Genomic DNA, 19,642 nt, shown 5'->3' with positions numbered 1-19,642 from the left:
AATATGCTTCAAGAATGTAAAAACCATAAGGAACTAATCATTAAATATTCTCTTCTCCTTTTCCGCTCCCCATCCTCCTCTGATGAAGACACTGGAAGTTTTGTTGTCTGTGTGTAAAACTCAGCCATTATGAGTTTAAAAAAGAAATGAAGTGCCTTCAAAGCTTGTCCCATTTTCAAAAGCTCCTATTCCCCCATGACTTACATCCCATTGACTAGGGATACCATTTTCAAAAGTGCCTAAGAGCCAGGTTTTTAAAGGTATTTAATCTGGCCCTAAGTCCTAGTTTCAAAAGTGACTGAGGTGCTTAAAAGCCTGAACCCAGGTCTATGCTATTCAGAGCAGTTTTTCATCCCAGATCACTTAGAATAAGTCTGAGCAGAGACTTGAATCTGTATCCCACATCCCTGGCTAGTGCCCTAACCACCAGGAGAGATACAGCACATGCTCGCGTCCAAAACCAGACATATTTACCAGTTTTGTTTTCATGGAAATCTTGGGAAGGTTTTGGGTTGTTTCAGTGCAGAACAAAAACAGATTGGGAAACCTTGAAAGTTGCTACGAAACAGAATTGTCACTTCTGGCGAACTCTATCATTGTCCATATTTCCTTCTGCTTTCTTCCCTCCCACACACGCCATGTGTAATGACATGGGCATGTTAACCAGCGCCCTGCTGCTTTGTTCCATGCATTTGAGGTGGTTAGAACCGTATTTTTCAATCAATTTGTCTCCATTCAGATGTTCAGACAGGCTTTAAAAAACCTAGAAGTGCTTGTAACTGCCATCACACACAGCAGGCATGGCAGCCCAAGCTTATGTAATTGTCCCCCGTCACCCACACCCAGAACAACCCTGGAAGCTGTTGCATAAATTGGCAATAGCAGCATGTCCTGCGTTGCCGCTGCATTCACTTGTGAAACATGGCAGTGGAAGCCTTATGAGGTACATTGACTGACGCCATTTCCCCATGTTTGCTTGCTTTCCCATTTTTCTCTGTTACTAAGAGCTTGACTGGCATGCTCAGCACAGTGTGACACACAGAGGAAGACAGACATCTTTCCTCATGGTGCTTCCAATGAAAGGTTAAATTTGGGGCTGGTGTCTTAGTGGGTGTAACGTGCCTGCACCCTTCCAGAGTCCTCAGTGGGTAAGTGACCCCAATATAGGCCCAGTAAGGATCCCTTAGGCGTCAGCGCTCATCTGCTTACTGATGTGTCACTTTTGCTGTTGATAGTTTTTGGCTCACTGAGATGGACTGTAAGGGAAGCCCTGCTGGTGTAACTTGCACTCTGAGGGGCCTGGAGACGCATCTGCCAACGGTCCTGGTTTAGCTAGGATTGAACATCCATCCCAGACTCTTGGTGTCCCAGCCAGTGCCCTAGGGTCATTGGCAGGTATGCTCCTCACTCGGCTGCTCTGGGCAGTTCTAGCCTAGCAGGGAGGGTAACAACTGTTTTTTTTTCATACTTGAGGGAAGAGTGGAGTGCCAGCAGTTCCCTGGCCTAGGTCCTCCACAACTGCCTGCTCCACACTCCAGGAAAAGAACTAGCATCTCAGTGGTGCTTCACTCTGTCGCCCTCTTCCCTCTGGGAAAATCGCTGGCAATCCCCCTGCTGGCCTGGGCTGTAGTTATTGTGTTGGAGGGGAGAGGGCAGCAGAGTGAGGAACCTGTCTGTGAGGGGGGAGGGTCTGAGCTTGGGAGGGTGCATGGACGTGTGCCCACAAGGAGGGGTGTGCCAGAGAGGGTGTGCTGCCCTGGGCAAATTGCTGGAGTGCTGCTGGGCTTACCTCTCTGAGCTCCACAGTGCCCCCTGCTGGCTGCCTACCCTGGCAGGAAGCCCCTCCCTCCACCCCATATAAGGATGAGTGGCACCCAGCCATGAGGACCTGGTGGGAGGCGTGTCGTCATGCCAGTGTAGAGAAAAGTCCCTTTCGTGTGAGGAGCAGTTTTTCAAGGAAGCAGCTGGAGCTGAACTTTAGGATTATTTCTGCCTTTTCTTTTTCTTTCTCTTTCCCTCCTAAGAAAATGGTCTCAATTCACCAGATCGACCACATGACCCTTCAGAGCTTGGGAGCCTCTCGGCCCCCACGCCCCAACCTACTAAACTAGTTGTCCCTGACAAATGTTTCGTATATTGGCAACTGTGAGAGCACAAGGGTCACAGGGAAGGTGACTACCGTAGCGCATGAAAAGGGGTGAGTTACAGTAAAACTTACTCTTTCTTATCCCCACTCCCCTGTTTTGGTTTTTTCCCCTGACCCACCCCGTCTTCTGGCACCCTGTGAGGTGCAAGTCTAACTGAGCCTATGTTACTGTATTTTAAGCTGCAAGGAGTCCGGAAGAAAGCGTAAACCAGTTCAGACTCCCTTAGCCCTGCCACTCAGTTTGGTCCAAAGTGTAAATGTTCATAGAGAATCTCACTTTGTTAGCCCTGTAATCAGCTTTTGTGTTCTGAAGGAGTAAAATACCCCTGAGCAGGGGAGGCCTGTGTACCATTTAGGCACTGTTTTGAGGGGTTAAGAGGGAGGTAAGTGGTGTCCAGGCCCTATGCTAGCTCCTTGTGCAGGAGGAGAATTTCACCTTCAGTGTCACAGGTATAGAGGAGATTTCCTTTCCTTGTTATCCAGCCTGGATGGTTTAGTTTGGGTTGGGTTTTTTCCTTCTGGTAAAACTTAGTGCAGGATTGTGAGTTTCTCAAACCTTTACGAGTCCCGTTCCAAAGTATAACGCAGTTATTCAGAAATGCAGCACGTCACTTGACCCGTCTTGCATCCAGGTTTCACTCATGTAAGGGAAAGGCAGCTGCGAGGGGGAATATTGGAAAATGTGTGTGTTTTTAAACAAGAAAAAATAAGCCATATCTGAAAATCCAGTAATTGTGTCAGCTGATGACCTTTGGGGTTGGAAAAAGGTTGATGATAGCAATGTGGGGATGGACAAGGAAAGCCTATGAAGTCACACTACTGAGAACAAAAGGAAAAAGGATTCGAATGTTTCCAGCTTTGAGATCTTGGTGACCTTCTATACAAACATCTATCTGATGCTTCCTGTAGAACAGACATCAATAAAAGGCATCAGACAGAGGTGGGAGGATGTTGCCAACTCCACCCTGAAAACAGGTGATGTGTGAAAAACACCCAAACTGACTCTTAGGGGAAACCTGTGTTTTTACATTTAGTTTTTAGTATTTGTATTGTGGTATTACCTTGGAGCTCCAATCACGGACCAGGACCCCGCTGTGCAAGGTGCTGGGGAGACACAACAAAAGGATGGCTCCTGCCCTAAATAGCTTTTTTGTAGATTGTAATCAGCCCGGCTTTTCAAATAACAGTATAAAAAATTAAACACATAATTGCCTAGTGGTTAGCACTTGTCAGAGCTCTCCGCTGAAATGTGAGCACATATTAGGTGGGAATATCAAAAGTGTTTATAAATGATGTTTGTTTTTGAATGGTTAGAAAAAGCTTATACCATCCTTACTAGTAAATCTACACCCAGTATGTCTTTGGGCAGTGATGAATTGTCTAAAAGTGTTTTAAGTTGCATTTGTTATGCACTCACATGGAAGTAGGGGTAGGTTCAGGTAGCTAATTGTCTGAATATCAATTGTTTTCATGTGCTTCACTGAAGCTGCAGTAATCCAGTAATGATTGTTTGAAAAACGTAAGTGGAAATGCTTCTTCTATGATTGTACTATGAACTAATTTGTATTGTTTATAAAAAGTGCATAACAGTTCAGGTTAACCAGATCTGGCTCCATGCTCCCTGTCCAGCAGACTAGCCTGGAAGTCGGGACTAATAGATTTTATTGCGAGCTCTGTCCCTGTCTTCTTCTGTATTTCTTAGGCTTTGTCTACACTGGCACTTCGTCTGCGCAACCTCTGTCATTCAGGAGTGTTTAAAAAAAAAAAAAAAACACACCCCCTTCGAACAACAAAAGTTTTACTGATGAAAAGCACCGGTGTGAATAGCGCTTTGTCCACAGGAGAGCTCTCACCTGCAGACAAACAGCTACACTGTGCGCCTTTTAGCAGCACGGCTGTAGCAACACAGCCATATTGCTAAAAGCCTGGTAGGGTTGCTGTGGCCTTAGGCAAATCATTTAGCGTGTCTGTGCTCCAGTTGCCCTATCTGTATAACTAAGATAAGATGCACCTACCCTTCTTTAAAATGTTTGGAGACTTGTCCGTTCATTCTTTACTCTCTCAAATACCTGTCTTCTAATGTAACTGGTTGCTGACTTCATGTCTACAGCTAAGTCATGCTTACATATTGTTTTAAAGCAATAGACCTCAACCACTCTAGTCACTGCCAACACTCCTTAGTCCTGGTCTACACTAGGGGGGATTGATCTAAGTTAAGCAACTTCAGCTATGTGAATAATGTAGCTGAAGTCGATGTACTTATATCGACTTACCGTGGTGTCTTCACTATGGTCAGTCTACTGCTGCCACTCCCCCACTGACTCTGCCTGCACCTCTCGCGATGCTGGAGTATGGGAGTCGACGGGAGAGGGCTCGGGGGTTGATGTATCGCGTCTAGATTAGATGCAATATATCGATCCCCGCTGGATCAATCGCTGCCTGCTGATCCGGCGGCTAGTGTAGATATACCCTTAGAAAAGTGTGTACCTTAAAAAAGATAAACCAGAGTGTTTTGTAAGGATAAAAGAGGTATTTGGCAACCATAAAGAGAAAAGCTTCTGGTATTTAGAATGCTATAACTGTGCTCAGTGAAATAATCCTCCTCACAGTTAATTTGAAGTTGGATATTAAAATCAAATTTTCCTGAAAGAACTTGGAAAGTCTTCGAAATTCCACTTGGAAATAGCTGAGTACACCCTCTGGCATTGATTTGTTTTTAGAAAAGTAGCAACAGATTTAAAAAATAGCTCCAGAAATGAATTGAGATAGAACAATGATAGCTTAGGGGGAACACTTATCTCATTTCCTTTCATTCCATTGGGGTGTGCATGTGGTTTGGGACCATAAACTCTGGAGATTATTTGATCATGGAGACACTGAACATTTTGGATTTAAACTCACTGCACACTTCTTCTGACTGTGACATATGAATTCCCATCTCATTCTTTCTTTTGCTTTTGATTCATCTTCACTTTATTTCCTTTGCCAGCAGTCATCACTTGGTAGTAAATACTAACACATGTTCAGGCTCTGATGGCGAATGATGGTATTAATGGTAATTGTAAGACTTTATTGTGACCAAGCATCCACTTTGGTACTACAGCTGACTTCCAATGCTACGTGGCAAAAAGGAAGGGCAGGGGCACCATTTCAGTCATACATTTTAACCAGAGAGATGGAAGGATTGTTACGAAGGAACACAAAACCTCACACGTTTGCACTCGGATCATTAAAGCTTTTCCTAAGATTATCAGTTAATATGGACCTTTATGTGTGTCACGGAGTCCCCGGGCGATGCTCTGGAACTGCTCCCCACCAAGCCAGTCAGGACTTTGGGGAGCCTCCTCTCCCTTGGAGCAGACTTGTTCAGGGCAAGAAGCTCACACGTCTTCATCTCCTGGGTCTCTCCTTGGAGCATTCAGCATCCTCTGCCCCTCCGTGCGCTTCCCACAGCGAGCCCACTCAGGCGGGGTCCTGGGGAAGCCACAGGGTCCTGCACCCCCACTTTGCAGTCATTATGTGACTCTTAGCCAGCCAGTAAAACAGAGGTTTATTCGATGACAGGAACAGGGTCTAAAACAGAGCTTGTAGATACAGCAAACCGGACCCCTCGGCCGGGTCCATTCTGGGGGTCAGTGATACTTAAGAACTGCATAGGGGACACTGAGGCACCAACACAGTATTCAGAGCAAACATTAAGAACGTTCCCAGTTCGTCACAATGTGTAACTCCAAATTTGATAACTTGTCATATTTTCATATCACAGAGAGTGACCTAGCTTTTGCTTTCCTCCAAATGCAAATGTTCTCAGAGCCCTCAGCTTCTTTCAGACATATTCATTTTTCTTTAGACCCAATGAAACATATGGCTCTCCGAGCCTTTATTAGCTGTTCCCAAAGTCTGTGCTTGATTTGTTGGAGGATTGCCAATGGTTTTGGTGTCAGAGTTGAGAAGTACAATTGTAACATTAAATTTCTCAAGTCATACCCGTTAAAAAGAAGGTCAAAAGCAATAAAGAGTCTAGGTTTCTTTGGGTGGGTGGGGGTGTCAGATAATGTGAAGTTGCTGCCTTTTACACAGACATATCACACGGGGGAAAAAGGTTTGACTGTCACAAAATTAATAAAGAGCAGGCCCCTAGAGGATGTGTTTCAAATGATGCAGGTGTAGCAATCAGGGAGTGTATTTACATACAAGCCAGCTTAATAGTGTGGGATTTATACTAAAGTGGTTCTTAATGCAATACAAATCGAATACCCTGTCTCACATTAAAACAGAAAAATATTAGACGGAAAGGTTTTATGGCTTTTGGGATGGGGGGGAGCATGCAGTTGTGGTTTTTTGGGGGGAATATGAAGGAAAGATGAATTTGTTAGGTTGTTTGCCATATAAAACTAGTGACTTCGGTGTATAAATTGAATTTATAGCTTTCCAAGTTGGTTCTCTAATGTCTTGAAGATAAAAGGTTTTTAACAGATTTGTTGCCATATACCTGACAACACTGAAAAATTCACTTAATTAAAAAGCAGGTAAGGTATTTTTCCTTAAACTGGAACACCTAAAAAGAAGTTCACAAAGAAGGCAGCAGTGACGCTAAAGTCTCTCCTTGAAACTTCACCTCTTCCCTGCTTTCCCCTCTGTAAAACTAATACTGTGTTTATAAGTTAACGCTCCATGTCATTTGTGATAGATTCGAGGACTTATTCCTGAACTCTGGGTGCACAGTTCTGTAGGAATATAATTTTCTTGGCATGGGTAGTGTAACATCCAGATAATGTAATGTTGCACAGCACTCTTTAAAATCATCATCTGATATTTTTATTGTTTTTACTTCACTGCATAATGACATAGAAGAGGTACCTTTGATGTCACTGAGAATAGCAATGCACTTAAACCAGCAGCAAAGCATCAGAAAACCTCCAACAAGGCTCCACTCCCAATGGGCAAGGTTCTCCCCACCAAACTTCTTCCCCGTAAATGATCACCACAAAAGCAAAAAGGGCCTTGCAGGGATCCCCAAGGGTCAGCAGACCTGGGCTACTTTGAGTCAAGGGCATAAGATAGTTCCACAGCTGAGGGCTTCTCATGGAGAATGCTCTGTTGAGCTGGAGTCCCCTCTACGGGTACTCACATTAACCACAACTGTGGAACCAGTGAAGAATTGCCTCTTACGTAGCAGGTCCTAAACCATCTAGGGCTTTTTAGGTTGAACTAAGTGCCTGGAACTCCATCCAGAAAACCAGCAGGCAGCTAGCACACAGTACTGAACCCTAGTTTCCTGTGTTCTTGATATACAAAAAAAAACAAGCCAAAACCACACAGCTTACAAAATGGGTGGTCCAATTTGGCATCAAGTTCAGTTTCCAGCTGGCTTTAAGGTCTAGCCCTTGTAGAGTTCATCACACCACTCCCAGTGACAAAGGCATGGATTGCTTAGTCAAGTTCACATCCAAAGGAGATGTTTCCCACAGCTGCTCTGATGTGGAGAAGAAGAAAAAAGCATTCCTAGTCACAGCAGTGATATGATTCTTTAGCCACAGCTGGGGATTTATGGGAACCCCCAGACTGTGAATTCAAATGCAAAGTGGTGGACGTGAGCCATCACTAAGAGGGGAAGAGCTTATCCTTGCCATATGCTTTTATTTATTTCTCCCTGATTCTAAAGGTGCCACCAGTGCTGTGTGTGCAGAACACCGATGATGAATATGCTTCAGAACTCAGCAGGTTAAAATGACCATAAAAGGCCTTTCACAGTAGAGTTCTCACCCTCCCTCCTTTCTTCCCTCTCAGCTGCATCCAGCGCCCCGTGGTCCCTTTCTCACCATCTTTCTCCAGAGAAGCCTAATAAAACAGATGAGCCTCTCAGCACCAAACCTGGATTTGCGAAACTAAGGGGGAGCGGCAAATTCCATGGTTGAAAATTCAGACGCTGTGAGATCCAGAGCGTCAGATATTTGCAAAGGCTGTGGTATCACCTTGGGGGCTGGAGAAGAGATTTCAAAGACTTGTGAGGGACCAAGCCCTTGGGGTTTGCATAGGTCAAAACTAGTCCTTCAATTTCACCAGGACATCAGTTGCACAGAGCACAAGTGTAGTGTGCTCTCTTGAGTGAAACTCTTTAATACGCCAGTAGCTGCGATATGCACTAGCTGCAGTTTCTGGCCAGCCTTAAAGTACAGCCCCATTTAAAGCACATTACGACAATCTAGCCTCAAAGTGGTAAAGGTCTTGGGAAGCCTCCAACTGAAAGGAGAGGGTACAACCTTTGTGCTGAGCTCACGTGGTAAAAGTTGTTCTTGAGAGGTCCTGTTACCTGGAGTATAGAATCAGCTGCAATCTAAGATGACCCTCAAGTTGCAAGTCTGAGAAACGAGCAGCAAACGCACTGCCCTCACTATATTCTTCTTTCACACTGTCTTGTTTCCACTTGCCTATGAACCTTACAGCATTCTTACCTGTGCTGTGGTTTAGCCAGCTAAACCCCATTCTCTGCTTGACAGTGGGTAATTCTCTCAACTGCACACAATGGGTGGGGTGAAATGGAGAGGTGGAGCTGGGCATCATATCTGTATTGTAGACACAATAACACCTGTTCCCTCATTAGCTCTCCTGACAGCCCCATGGATTTGGTGAGCAAGAATGGTGACAGGATGGAACTGTGTGCTGAAAATGCATGAGAGCTGCTCAGCAGGAGGACAGGTATCCAACACTATGCCCTGGGACCTCTAAGAAAGCCGGGGTAGAGCCATTCAGGAGTAACTTATCCACACCTCCTAGTGTCTCAGATGTTTCAGCACCAGGACGTAACTTCAAGAATGTCAAACAGATAAGGGAGTAGCTGGCTCAGGGGACTGGGTCAGATATGCCAAGTCATTCCCGCTGGCGTCACTTGTTTGTATCTGAAGAAGCTTGGTAGTGATCTATCCCACTGCCATAGAGTAGCTATGTGAAATGAACTGGGGGTCTTGCAGTTCTTAATATCAATATTCACTCCCATCTAGCTGGCAGATTGATGGGGTGGTTGTGGGGAAGCTTTCATTGCTGTTGCCTGTACTGTAGTCAGGGTCTCAAAGATGTCCCCCCTCTCGATCTAGACTCTAGCAGCAGAGTGAGTTGTGGGGCTTGCATGCAGAGTGAACGAAAAAAGCTTTTCAGCTACAAAGTAAATGCCTTTTCGTTATAGAAATGAAATGAATTGCTTCTTGCTTGCAAATGATACACTGAAGAGAAATATTCTTAATTTAATGTTATGTTTTCCACACTGTCTATCCAGCATATCCTCAGAATGTTGAAACTTTTGCATGTAGCCAGTAATGTTACGCGTCCCCTTTTAGAAGCTTATTACTGTATGTCCTAATTGGTACCATATTAAATGTAAGTCGTCAGTATACAGCAGGTATGGAGTGACTTTTAATGGTAAATCAATAGCCTGATAGAAGCAGACCAGAAATTTTTGACACTTATTCAAGAGGGAGTTGTCAAAACAAGACATATTTATGACAGAGTTCCTGAATGCCTTTTCAAAGGCTCTTGAATTGCTGCCAGAGGCTAAACACGCTCAACTTCCCAGGAACTATATTCAGCACAATAAGTGGATATTTCACAGTAAATATTGGCATGCCAGGAAATGGGCATTAAACGTTGACTTGACAAGCAAGAACTGGGTGCTTGTTATATGGCTGATGTGAAAAGCTGTCTCTTCATCAAGTTGTGCTCTTGTGCAGACACTTCTACTAAGTTCAGACCATCATTACCATTCAAAATTAGAAATATGCTAAAGAAATGGTGAACCTCAGGTGCTCCCATAGCTTCCATTCCAAAAGGCAGCGGGAGTAACAGCGATTCTTGACGAGTGATGGCAAATGCAGGGTATGGCTCAGGCTGGCAGTAGGCATTCGCAGTGAAACTACTGTGGTTCATTATCATTTTTAAGGCAGATGGTCTTATTCAGTAAATGACATTGTAAACCCCTCTGTAGGGGGAGGGTAGCGCTAAATCCTGATTAGGTTATAAATGGGAAAAAGAATTGTATGGTCTCATTCTGCTCTCTAGCAGGTATTTCTGTACCTATCTTTCCAGCATATCTGAAACTCTTGCGTGGATGTTGTAAAGTTACATGTACAAACAGTGCCTGCAGCCTGGGCCACTTTTCAGCTCAGGACATGAGCTCTCACAAGCTAACCAAGGTGTGTCCAGGAATGGGACTCTTCAGAAGCAGTGTTGAGGTTTCACTCAGTGTCTCTCACCCTTTCTCATTGGTGCTGGATCAGCAGGAGGCTCTGTACTGCTAAGGGTTTGCTCCTCTGAAAAAGATGGACAGCCCTGATTGCTGCTTGTTAATATCTGATCATAGTCAGGGGTAGAGCTGGTCCAAAAAACTATTTTCACAAAACATGTTGAAGTTGTTTCCATATTAAAGTGTTCAAAAAGGACCCATTTTAACATGGCTTTTTTCAGTTTTTAAAAATTTTGAAATTTTTATTATATCCATTATTGAAACAATTATGAAACATTTTCATTTCAATCAGGTCTACATACAAGTAGAATGTTAAAATGTCTCGCTAAATCCCATCTCATGTCTTCTTGAAATTTCTCCTGCAATTTCAGATGGAACAGATATTAGCCTCCTTGCAGATCCTTTTTGTGGTGCTTGTGTGTGTTAAACAGCTGCCTAGTGTCATCCCAGAGCTGGCTGCATTTCAGTGGTGGATGAAGTGACTTGTATATATTGGTTGTATATGCCTCCAAGCGTATTAGGTCAAAGACAGTATATCAATGCAAGATTATCCTAATCATAAACCATACCAGAATGAATCACAGTTGCCTCCAGTTTCCCATCCCCCCACTTACTATCTTTATAGCATCTACCAGCTGACCCAAGTGCTTCCTGAAGAAGTCTTTTTTTTGTTTGTTTGCAGGGGGTGGGGGGGATTCTGCACTCCCTTCTCCTGGAGGCTGGGAAGAGAGGGGTTACTGAGCAAACCTTCGCCTGCTCTGGGGTTGTGTGCAGGAAGTGGGTATGTTTCCCAAGGGCAAAGGGGATCTTCACTCGCTAGGGTGGAGTAGTAAGGGGTGGGGAGAAGGACCCAGTGGTAGAGTCACTAATGAAGGAAGGACAGACTGGTGTTTTCTGTAGCTGTGCCTGGCATACTAGCAAAGAGTTATCAGCTCACAGCCCACAGGTTATGGTCTGTTAATATCTGTGAACCTGCTAGCTCCCCCGATATTCAGCAAATATATTATTCAATTCACCCTTGCCACTCTTGGATGGGTGGGCATCCTGGTGGATCCAGTTTGTGCGCTGTCCAAAATACAACTGGAGCTCCTGTTTTGGTGGAGATTCAAAAGCTTAGCCTTTAGCATAGCAGTTCCTTGCTAATGTCTGTGAGATTTAGACAGAGGGCCTGTGGGGAGAGAGCATTCTGGATTCCTACATCTCCAGGATTGGCTCTCGTTCAGCAGCATCCATATTCCAAATTCGTCAGAGTAAGGAACTACAAAAGAGTTGGCCATTCTCCAGTGGTTCATGTTTGCTGATTTGTTCCATTGATTATATGCAGATTACATCTTGCTTTTCTCACCTTCTCCTCTTTGTAAGCTTGTTAAACAAAGGTCTGCATCAACATTTTCCATACGATTCACACACGCATCTGTTGTTTCTTCCATTCTCTGTAAGTCCCGCTTACTTCATCACTGAGTTTGTTCCCTGTGAACTTTCTTTGAGATGTTCCTTAGTGATGGGATGTTTACACTTCACAGTCCTGAAGGAAGAAAAGCCCAACAGGCAGAGAATCTAGAGTGCATGATTACTGTCAAATCATGTCAATGAGATTATTTATGAAAGCATGTCTCTCATTTTGCAATTTAATGGGTACAAAACAACTTTATAAATCCATATCCTTGTAATTGTCTACTCCATATAGGCTTAAAAGTATTTGTTGATGATGCACATCACGTGTGGTCATCTGCTGCTTGCTTTTGTGTTTCGAAATGAAACGCCTAACTTCATGTATGCCAGTTTCCTTCAAGGAGCAAAACTTAGTTTTGTATTTTTTACCATGCAATGCTGCTGCTACTGTATTTCACTTTCTTTTAAATCTCCCGGTCATTCTCCTATTGCATGTTAGCAACGTTTTGATTAATCCTCTACTTTCCTGAAATCCTGCTGTATAAGAAATCTGTTGATAAACAGATTTCCTTGGGAGTTGTCACAGAATAGTTATGCCCAATTAATTTTAGTTTGTATTGTTACAAACTCACACCTGTAGAGTATTTTGCAAAAAATCAATCCCAGTTGTGTCTTAATTGCTAAAACCTCTGAATTCAGTTACATCAAAACTGCACAGAGGATTTTCACCCTCTAAATCTTTTTCCTGCAGCGCAAAAACATATTGGACAGCCAAAGTGTCACTTATCACATGCCTTATTTCTTCCCAATTCCAGCAGCATCGTTCACTCCTAACCATGCCGTCGGAGAGAAACACTCCAAAATGTACAGTAACATTTAAAAATTGAGACACATTTTAACCACGCTTGAACTCAGTCATAATTCTAAATGTCATCTGATGTCTTTGAAAGTTTAATGGTCAAAGTACAAGTTTCCAAGTGAATTGGCTTGGTTAAATGCACCATTCTTTTTCCTTTAATAAAGGAAAAACAAATCTCTCGCTACCTATCTGTGCTCATGTTTTAGCATCCATCACTGGAGTATCTACATTAACGTGCACTAGGGAACTTGGAACGCATGCCAACAGGGTACAGTTAGTGCACGACGCCTTAGTGCACACTAAGTTTTACACTCCTGTAGTGCGGACTAATGCACAGTGTAGACAAGTCCTGCTCTCTTCACCTTCCAGAGATTAATTCCATAGGGTAAGTCCAGCTCCCGCTTATATCTGTCTCCTGCTCTTATGAGACTTGGTTTGTTGATAGGCTAATGGCTTCAGTGATGCACTGCTGTCATGGGAGACGATGGTTATGGAAGGAGAGCTGATCTCTTAGGTAGGTAGAGCTAACGCTACGAGAGGGCGTTGACTATAGCAAGGGTTCTCTATTAAGTGGGCAGCTGTGCATAGGGCAGAGCACCAGGGCGATATGTCAGTGACAACCTGTGTAGCTAAATTGACAGGCTGGAATGTTTTGTGCTACTGGAGCTTTTTTCAGGACATGTGGCTCCAGTATTTGATGTGAGTTGCAATAATCAAGGCTGAAGGTCACACATGGATAGTTCATCACGGCAATGGTGAGCAAGGAGTTTGGGGCACCGTGCATAGTTTGCCATCCTGGCTGTTTGGAGTTTCCAATAGTGTTGAGAAGGCCCAGAGGACCCCAACACTGCAGATCAGCTTACAATTTGAAGGCAGATGCTCTTGATCATGGGGGACGTTGCACAGGGAGAGAGGATCTGTGAATCATTTCTTTCTTCCTACTAGCTTCTCCTTAGTGTTGTGTGGGTTTAACTCTCAACAGCTGCTCTTCCTCCAAATGCTGGTGTCACCTAGTGTTGGGAGAGGTGGGGGGCTTACATGTCATGTACAGAAGAGGTAAGAGTCATGTGTCACCTGAGTACTCAGCCAGCACTTCAGCTAGTTTTTTCTCATCGTGCTGTATGTGACTAACGGGGCTATCCGTTCTTACCACAAGTCATTTGGGGAGGGATGGGGAATGGCAAATAAATTTCATGAAACAATTCCACTTCAAAGTTAGCAGACACTGTGCAGAAATTGTTGGGAAGGGTTTTGTGTGCAAGTTACTCTGCACGGATCTCTTGCTTTCATTTTTCCTCTTCCATGGTAGTCAGTGTGTATGGTAACAGGATCGTTAACTAAAAGCTCCTCTGGCCCTGTGGCTTATTCCCCTGTGAAATGGCAGTGCTCCATCACATGGTCATTGGTTGCTGTGTAAATGAACATGAGGGGGAGAAGGTTCTTGACTTCGGGTACAGATAAGCAGCAGTAGCAGGTGATTTCAGAGGTGCTTAAGGAAGTTAGGTTCACACCCCCTTTGAACATCAGTGGGTGTTATGGGGCCCAACACCCATAGGTGCCTTTGAAATTCTTGGTCAGAATGATCTTCCATGCAGCACCAACAGCTCTTTAAAGAGTCTTTTATCTACACTGAGATTTATGATTATTCCAGGAGTTTCCCAGTTAGAATAAGAGCTGATGGTTAAGAACAAGTATTAGGCCAAATTAAACACGTCTGACACTCTACAATGGTTGACTTGTTTATCACAGGGGAAGCAGGCCAATATTGGCTTGTCTGGTGGGGTAATTTAACAAACAGCTTTACTAGGAAGAGCCAAATGCATGTCTAGTGCTATGAGACATTGACAGGGTCAGGCTGGGCAAGTGGTACCAGTTCTAAATTCAGATAAAAAATAAAGTTGGTGGCAACCACATTTCACAGGAAAAAAATATGGCCCGCTGGCATGGAAGTCATTTCTGCACAAAAACCATGACACTGTTGCTGAAGAGCCATGTCTAATATCCTTTCCACTTTGGAAAAAGAAGTTTATTTTAATACATCCTTTTTAATTGCTATGAGCTGGACGTGTAAATATTGTAAGTGGTTGAATAATAGTCATCTGTTAGCAGACCAAATGGAAGGGACATTTTTTCCACTCTTTGAGCCCTAATATGGTTCACTCGACTCTAAAGGGGATACTTTAGAGCGGATGTTTTAAAAAAAAAAAAAAAAAAAAGTCTGTTTAATAATTCAAAGATGGTTCAATCTGAGGGGGAGCAAGTGTGTGGTGTTCTGTTGAGTGAAATGCATAGGACATTGTGAAGCTATCCAGGAGGTTTTGCCAGGTGTTCGAATGCTAGGGGACTTGTCATTGTTTAGGAAAGAGAAGGGTTTATTACCAAAACTTGCAATGATCCACTCCATTTGCAAGATGTAAAACTTGTATTTCAGCTAAGAGGGGCAGGTTATCTCCCTTATGTTTTGGAGGTTAGAGAGTACACCAGAAGAACTAGCTTCATCTAGCAAGATATCACAAAACATGGTCTGGGAAAACCACTGTCCTTTTATCTCTGGCTTTCAGTCAGTCCGTATTGTGAATGAGAGAGCGCTTTGTGAGACTCAAATGCAGAGGGCTTGCAAAATTCTAGTCAGTCATTTTCCTAGAGCAATCTTTTTCTTTTTAATATGTGAATAGTTTTGTCCCTCTCCTCGTGCTCAGAGTGAATTTTGTACCTGAACTAGTAAATTGTTATAACATTTTGTAAACCCAGATTGTCAGGAATGTACAGCATATTGCACAAAGCAGGTTTGCTGCATGGTTTGGCACAGTGAACTCAGATTTTATTTTTTTTTAAATGTTCGTCGTCATTCATTTTCCTAAGTCAGATTTGTTTTGCACAGGTTTGTTGTGGTTTTTGCTTTGCAAATAATTTTGCCTTGTAGTAGAAAAACTATTTAGGTCCTGGCAGCAATCTTCCTATGAAATTTTAGCCCTCACATGTCTTAGAGAGAGAGACAGAACTAATTTATGATTCCATAAATTCTACTAAACTTCATCAATCCTGCATGTTTTTAACTAACTGCATGGGACTGCTTGGAGAGTGTCGTGATAACCTTGTGTATGTCTCTTCAGGACAGGGCTTGTCTCTTCAGGACAGGGCTGAAGTTGTGTGGTGACTTGTTAAATCAGTTACCTGTAGAATAGTTGAATTATTCTTGGGGAGACAGAACCAGAGACCAAATACACGGTGTCAGTCCTGATAGCTTTAAGCAAACTACCCTTTTCATAAATGATTTTTGTAGTCCGATTTCTATACATATATAACATGTAAAGATCTGGTTTTAGTTAGGATTGAAAACTTTTGGGCAGCCAAGTTTCTAACCTACTTTATTGTTTAGGGTGATGTAAGGGGACTCAAAAAGTAAGTTTCCTTTTTAAAAAAAAAAAATCCTTCCGATGAGATGAAGATGGTAACTTAATTTTGCTTTGTCTGTTTCAGGAATGTTGGTGGTGATTGTGTTGTTGCTGATTGCAATTGCTGTGGTTGCTGTCTGGCCAACACACTAATGCAAGTGCGGGAACCATCAGAGATGCCACTTAGCAGCAGCAGCAGAGCTGGACAATATCAGAGGATACAAACAACTCCATTGCAAACACGTTTTGTGTGTTAAGTAAACTCAGTATTAGAATGAAGATGTTGCTGCACGCAATGCACAGCCAGAGGGCTGTGGCTAGTTTGGAGCATTTGAACTTCAAAAGGACTCTTCTCCTTCCTTGGTTTTATACTTCAGAGGGACACAACTGGAGTAGGTGCATCTTTTAAGAGATTTACCCTTCAGTGCAACTGACTCTAAGCAAGCAATCTGCCCCTTTTGTTGATAGATCAGTTATCCTGAGAGTTTAATGTACTGTATGCTGCTCCTACATAGTTTGTGTGGTATATGTGTTGAGTTCCTCCTCTCTTGCTAAATGATGATCTTTTGAACCAAGATTTTGCATCTTATAAAGAAGTGAGTGTTGTAAGGAACTAAATGATGCTGAGTTTCAATGAAGTTGGAGGGTCAGAGAGCAGGCACAGCTTGAGACTGAAAAGCCTGGTGATGAGGGTAGAACAGAATATAGGGACTGAGGTGTACCTTACAAACATAAGTATGAGGCAGTCTTTGGCTGTTGTGAGAGAATTACCAGTGTTGATCTGCACAGATCAAAATGCAAACAACAGTGGAGCTTTCCAACATTTAACACAACGGGGTATAGAACAGCGGAAAGCTCTGCCCGACGTGTGCTCATAAGGGGGGAAAGTGTCTTTCTGCTAACTGTACTCTGGAGTACGTTTACCCCAACTGACTAACTGCAGAAGTCCTGATACAGTGAATAAACTAGTCTCAAGACCAGAGATGTGCACAGCTTTCTTTTATCATTTTTCATAACTGTTAAAACTGCAAAGGAAAATATTACGAGTATTAAAAAAAAAAAAAAAAGAAAAAAGAACGTAATGCTCATTGCTGTCCCAAAAATCATTATTTTGTTATGTGCCAACTTAACTGTCAGAACTGATAGAGCAATAACAACACTGAATAAAAGCTGATCCATTTACATGCTGCTTTTTATTGGCATGTTTTTTATTGTTTCCATAACATCTTAATATTTTAAAGGTCTTTTGTTGTTGATATTGAGGAGCGAAAGAAACTGGTTCCTTAGACTTTCTGTTTCATTTGCAATGTCTCTTTTGTACTTTTCAGTGTTTTTGTTTTTCAGCCCCAAGCTGGTGCTCGTGTGTCTTACTCCTTAAAAATGGAATATGTGCAATTATAAATATGAATTTAATTCTTGGCACTAGCAATCATAACCCTACCTACCCAAAACCAGTGCAGTGGGTAGCAGCATTGAAAACCTAGTGTGTAGCGCACTAGGCTGAGATTCAAGAGACCTGGGTCCTAGTCCCAGCTTTGCCACTGGCATGATGCGTGACTTTGCACAAGTCCTTTAAATCGCTCCATGCCTCAGTCTCCCCATCTGTAAAATGGAGATAATGACACTAATCTCCTCTGTAAAGCGCTTTGAGCTCTGTGGCTACAAATCACTCCAAAAGAACTAGGTATTATTCTTGTTAAGCTTCCCCAACACCATCTTCTGCCACTGTGCCTCAACCAGACCCAAACGTTCAGGCTCCATGAGCCAGTCACACCAGGAGCACATACTGAAACTATGCTGCTAATTGTGGTGGTGGTTTTTGTGGTGCACAGGTCACTCTGGAAGCTGGATGGATCTAGAAGAGTTATTTCAAAATGACTATTCATTCCAAATTTTCTTTGTTTTATATAAAATAAGATAGAAAAGGTCAAAATCACAATAAGTTTTGATTGATCTGAAACTAATGTTTTCAGAATTTTGATTTGGGATGAAAAAAATTTCACTCTCAATTTTTTTTTTCATGGGACAGAAAATCTATTTTCCAACCAGCTCTTCACAGCCTGAGCTATTGCACTCCTGGCTGATGTTTCAGTGTGTGGGTAACCCAAGTGGGGAATGCAGATGATATGGGAGGCGGGTACACAGGAATAGTTCAGGTGAACAAACCATTAAGTGAGTTTTAACCTGGCGACTACCAAGGGAAGTGGGTTAAACACAGCCGTGTATTAGGGAGTGAAAAATACCTTGTCTTCTGTGCAGTAAAACCCAAGGACTCAGCGCCCCTCCATCCTGCATTGCTGGGAAAGGCTCTTCTGAAAAGCTGTGACGAGTCAGTTAAGTCATAATTGTTTAGGCCTCAGGGTCATGCCTGTTTGCGCATTGTCACTTGGAAAGGAGCTCTGTATTCAAACACCACAGGAGAAAGCAAGAGGCCATTTAACCACTGCATGTTTTGCAGGAAGTTCTCAATGATCTTGTTGCTTGACTTTTTTCCAGTACAAATGGAGCTTTTAAACCCAGCTACTCCAGCCGAAAACAAATAATTGTGGTTCCTGGTGTTGTATTTAAAATCTGCATTCGAGCAGTTTCTGTGTTAAGGAACCTGAAGAACCTGATTTTTAATTAAAACTGCCATTTGTGTGGGGGGGGGGGGGGGGGGGGATATTCCGGTTTTATTTGAAATCCTTGGATACATTGATCAGAATAAATTGTGCCATGGTTCTGTGCAACATTCTGGGTCCATTCTGTAGGGGCTTTTTAAAAGCTGCTTTCTGATTGTTGTATTCTTGGGGGACAAAATTTCTGGGGCATAAGGAAGGAGGAGAACCAGTGAGTCTTATTGGTGAAATATTTAACAAAGAGGTCCTTAGATTTGCCATTTAAATAACATTAAACATGGCATGTGGTTGAGGAGTTTTATTAAAAAAAGAGAGAAGTGGATTTGGCAGAGCTTTCGTGGTGTATGTGGAAATCTTTTGTGTTTTACTGCTCTTTGGAAGGGAAGGCTAAAATAAACAGACTGGTTTTATTGTCTACAAGCGAGTGGAACTGAAGAGTGTGAAGTGTGATCAGTCTGAGTTCAGTGCATTTTCGGTTTATTCTATTTAATGAATTTTATGAGCTGGTTGCTGTGGCATCTGGGCACGTGACACAAATGAAAATCAAGCAACAGGTTTAAGTTGCCTAGAGTAGACACCAAGGACACCCTCACTCCCTGTACAGAGCCATTCCAGCCCATCATACGTCAACCACCACCATCCCCAGCAAAGGTCTATATAATCCGACTCATGCTTGATCAGAGAGAGACGCCTTTCATTGTGTGTTCCTGTTGAGACTCCCCAACTCCAGTGGGCCTGGTGGCCAATGGGAGCTTATCTCACAGCTGGGAACCCTCTGTCTCCAATTTGCCAGGAATGCATTTTAGGGGAGGATGAGCCAAAGCAGCTTAGCTTAGTGGTGCATAGACAGAGAGGTCACCTGTAACAAAGCCAGGACTCAAATATAGCTAGGACCTTAGAGTTGGAAATCAATGTCTCGACTGTCCCCTAGCAGCAATGGGGAAACCAGTGCAGTTCAATATGCTTATTAATTTGGTTTTAAATACACTCAACTAG

General features: G+C 43.0%; 1 protein-coding gene across 5 annotated transcripts in view; it reads left to right on the top strand.

The window, feature by feature from the left end:
- STX8 (syntaxin 8) overlaps nucleotides 1-17,210 on the top strand; it is a 176,802-nt gene extending 159,592 nt beyond the window's left edge. For 2 of the 5 annotated variants that reach the window (XM_075071736.1, XM_075071734.1), the window contains one exon: nucleotides 16,114-17,210. In XM_075071736.1, coding sequence (XP_074927837.1) covers nucleotides 16,114-16,181 — 68 coding nt within the window. In that variant the 3' untranslated portion in view covers nucleotides 16,182-17,210. Of the gene's footprint in view, nucleotides 1-1,005; nucleotides 1,104-8,762; nucleotides 8,846-16,113 lie in introns of those variants that run through there. The other 3 variants (XM_075071739.1, XM_075071735.1, XR_012656923.1) reach the window with 2 other exon arrangements.
- Nucleotides 17,211-19,642: the final 2,432 nt, after the last annotated feature.

The sequence above is a fragment of the Chelonoidis abingdonii genome, chromosome 13 (genome assembly GCF_003597395.2).
Source record: "Chelonoidis abingdonii isolate Lonesome George chromosome 13, CheloAbing_2.0, whole genome shotgun sequence".
Lineage (NCBI taxonomy): Eukaryota > Metazoa > Chordata > Testudines > Testudinidae > Chelonoidis > Chelonoidis abingdonii.
Note: the sequence above shows the minus strand (reverse complement) of the source record. Positions and strands in the feature narration are given on the sequence as shown.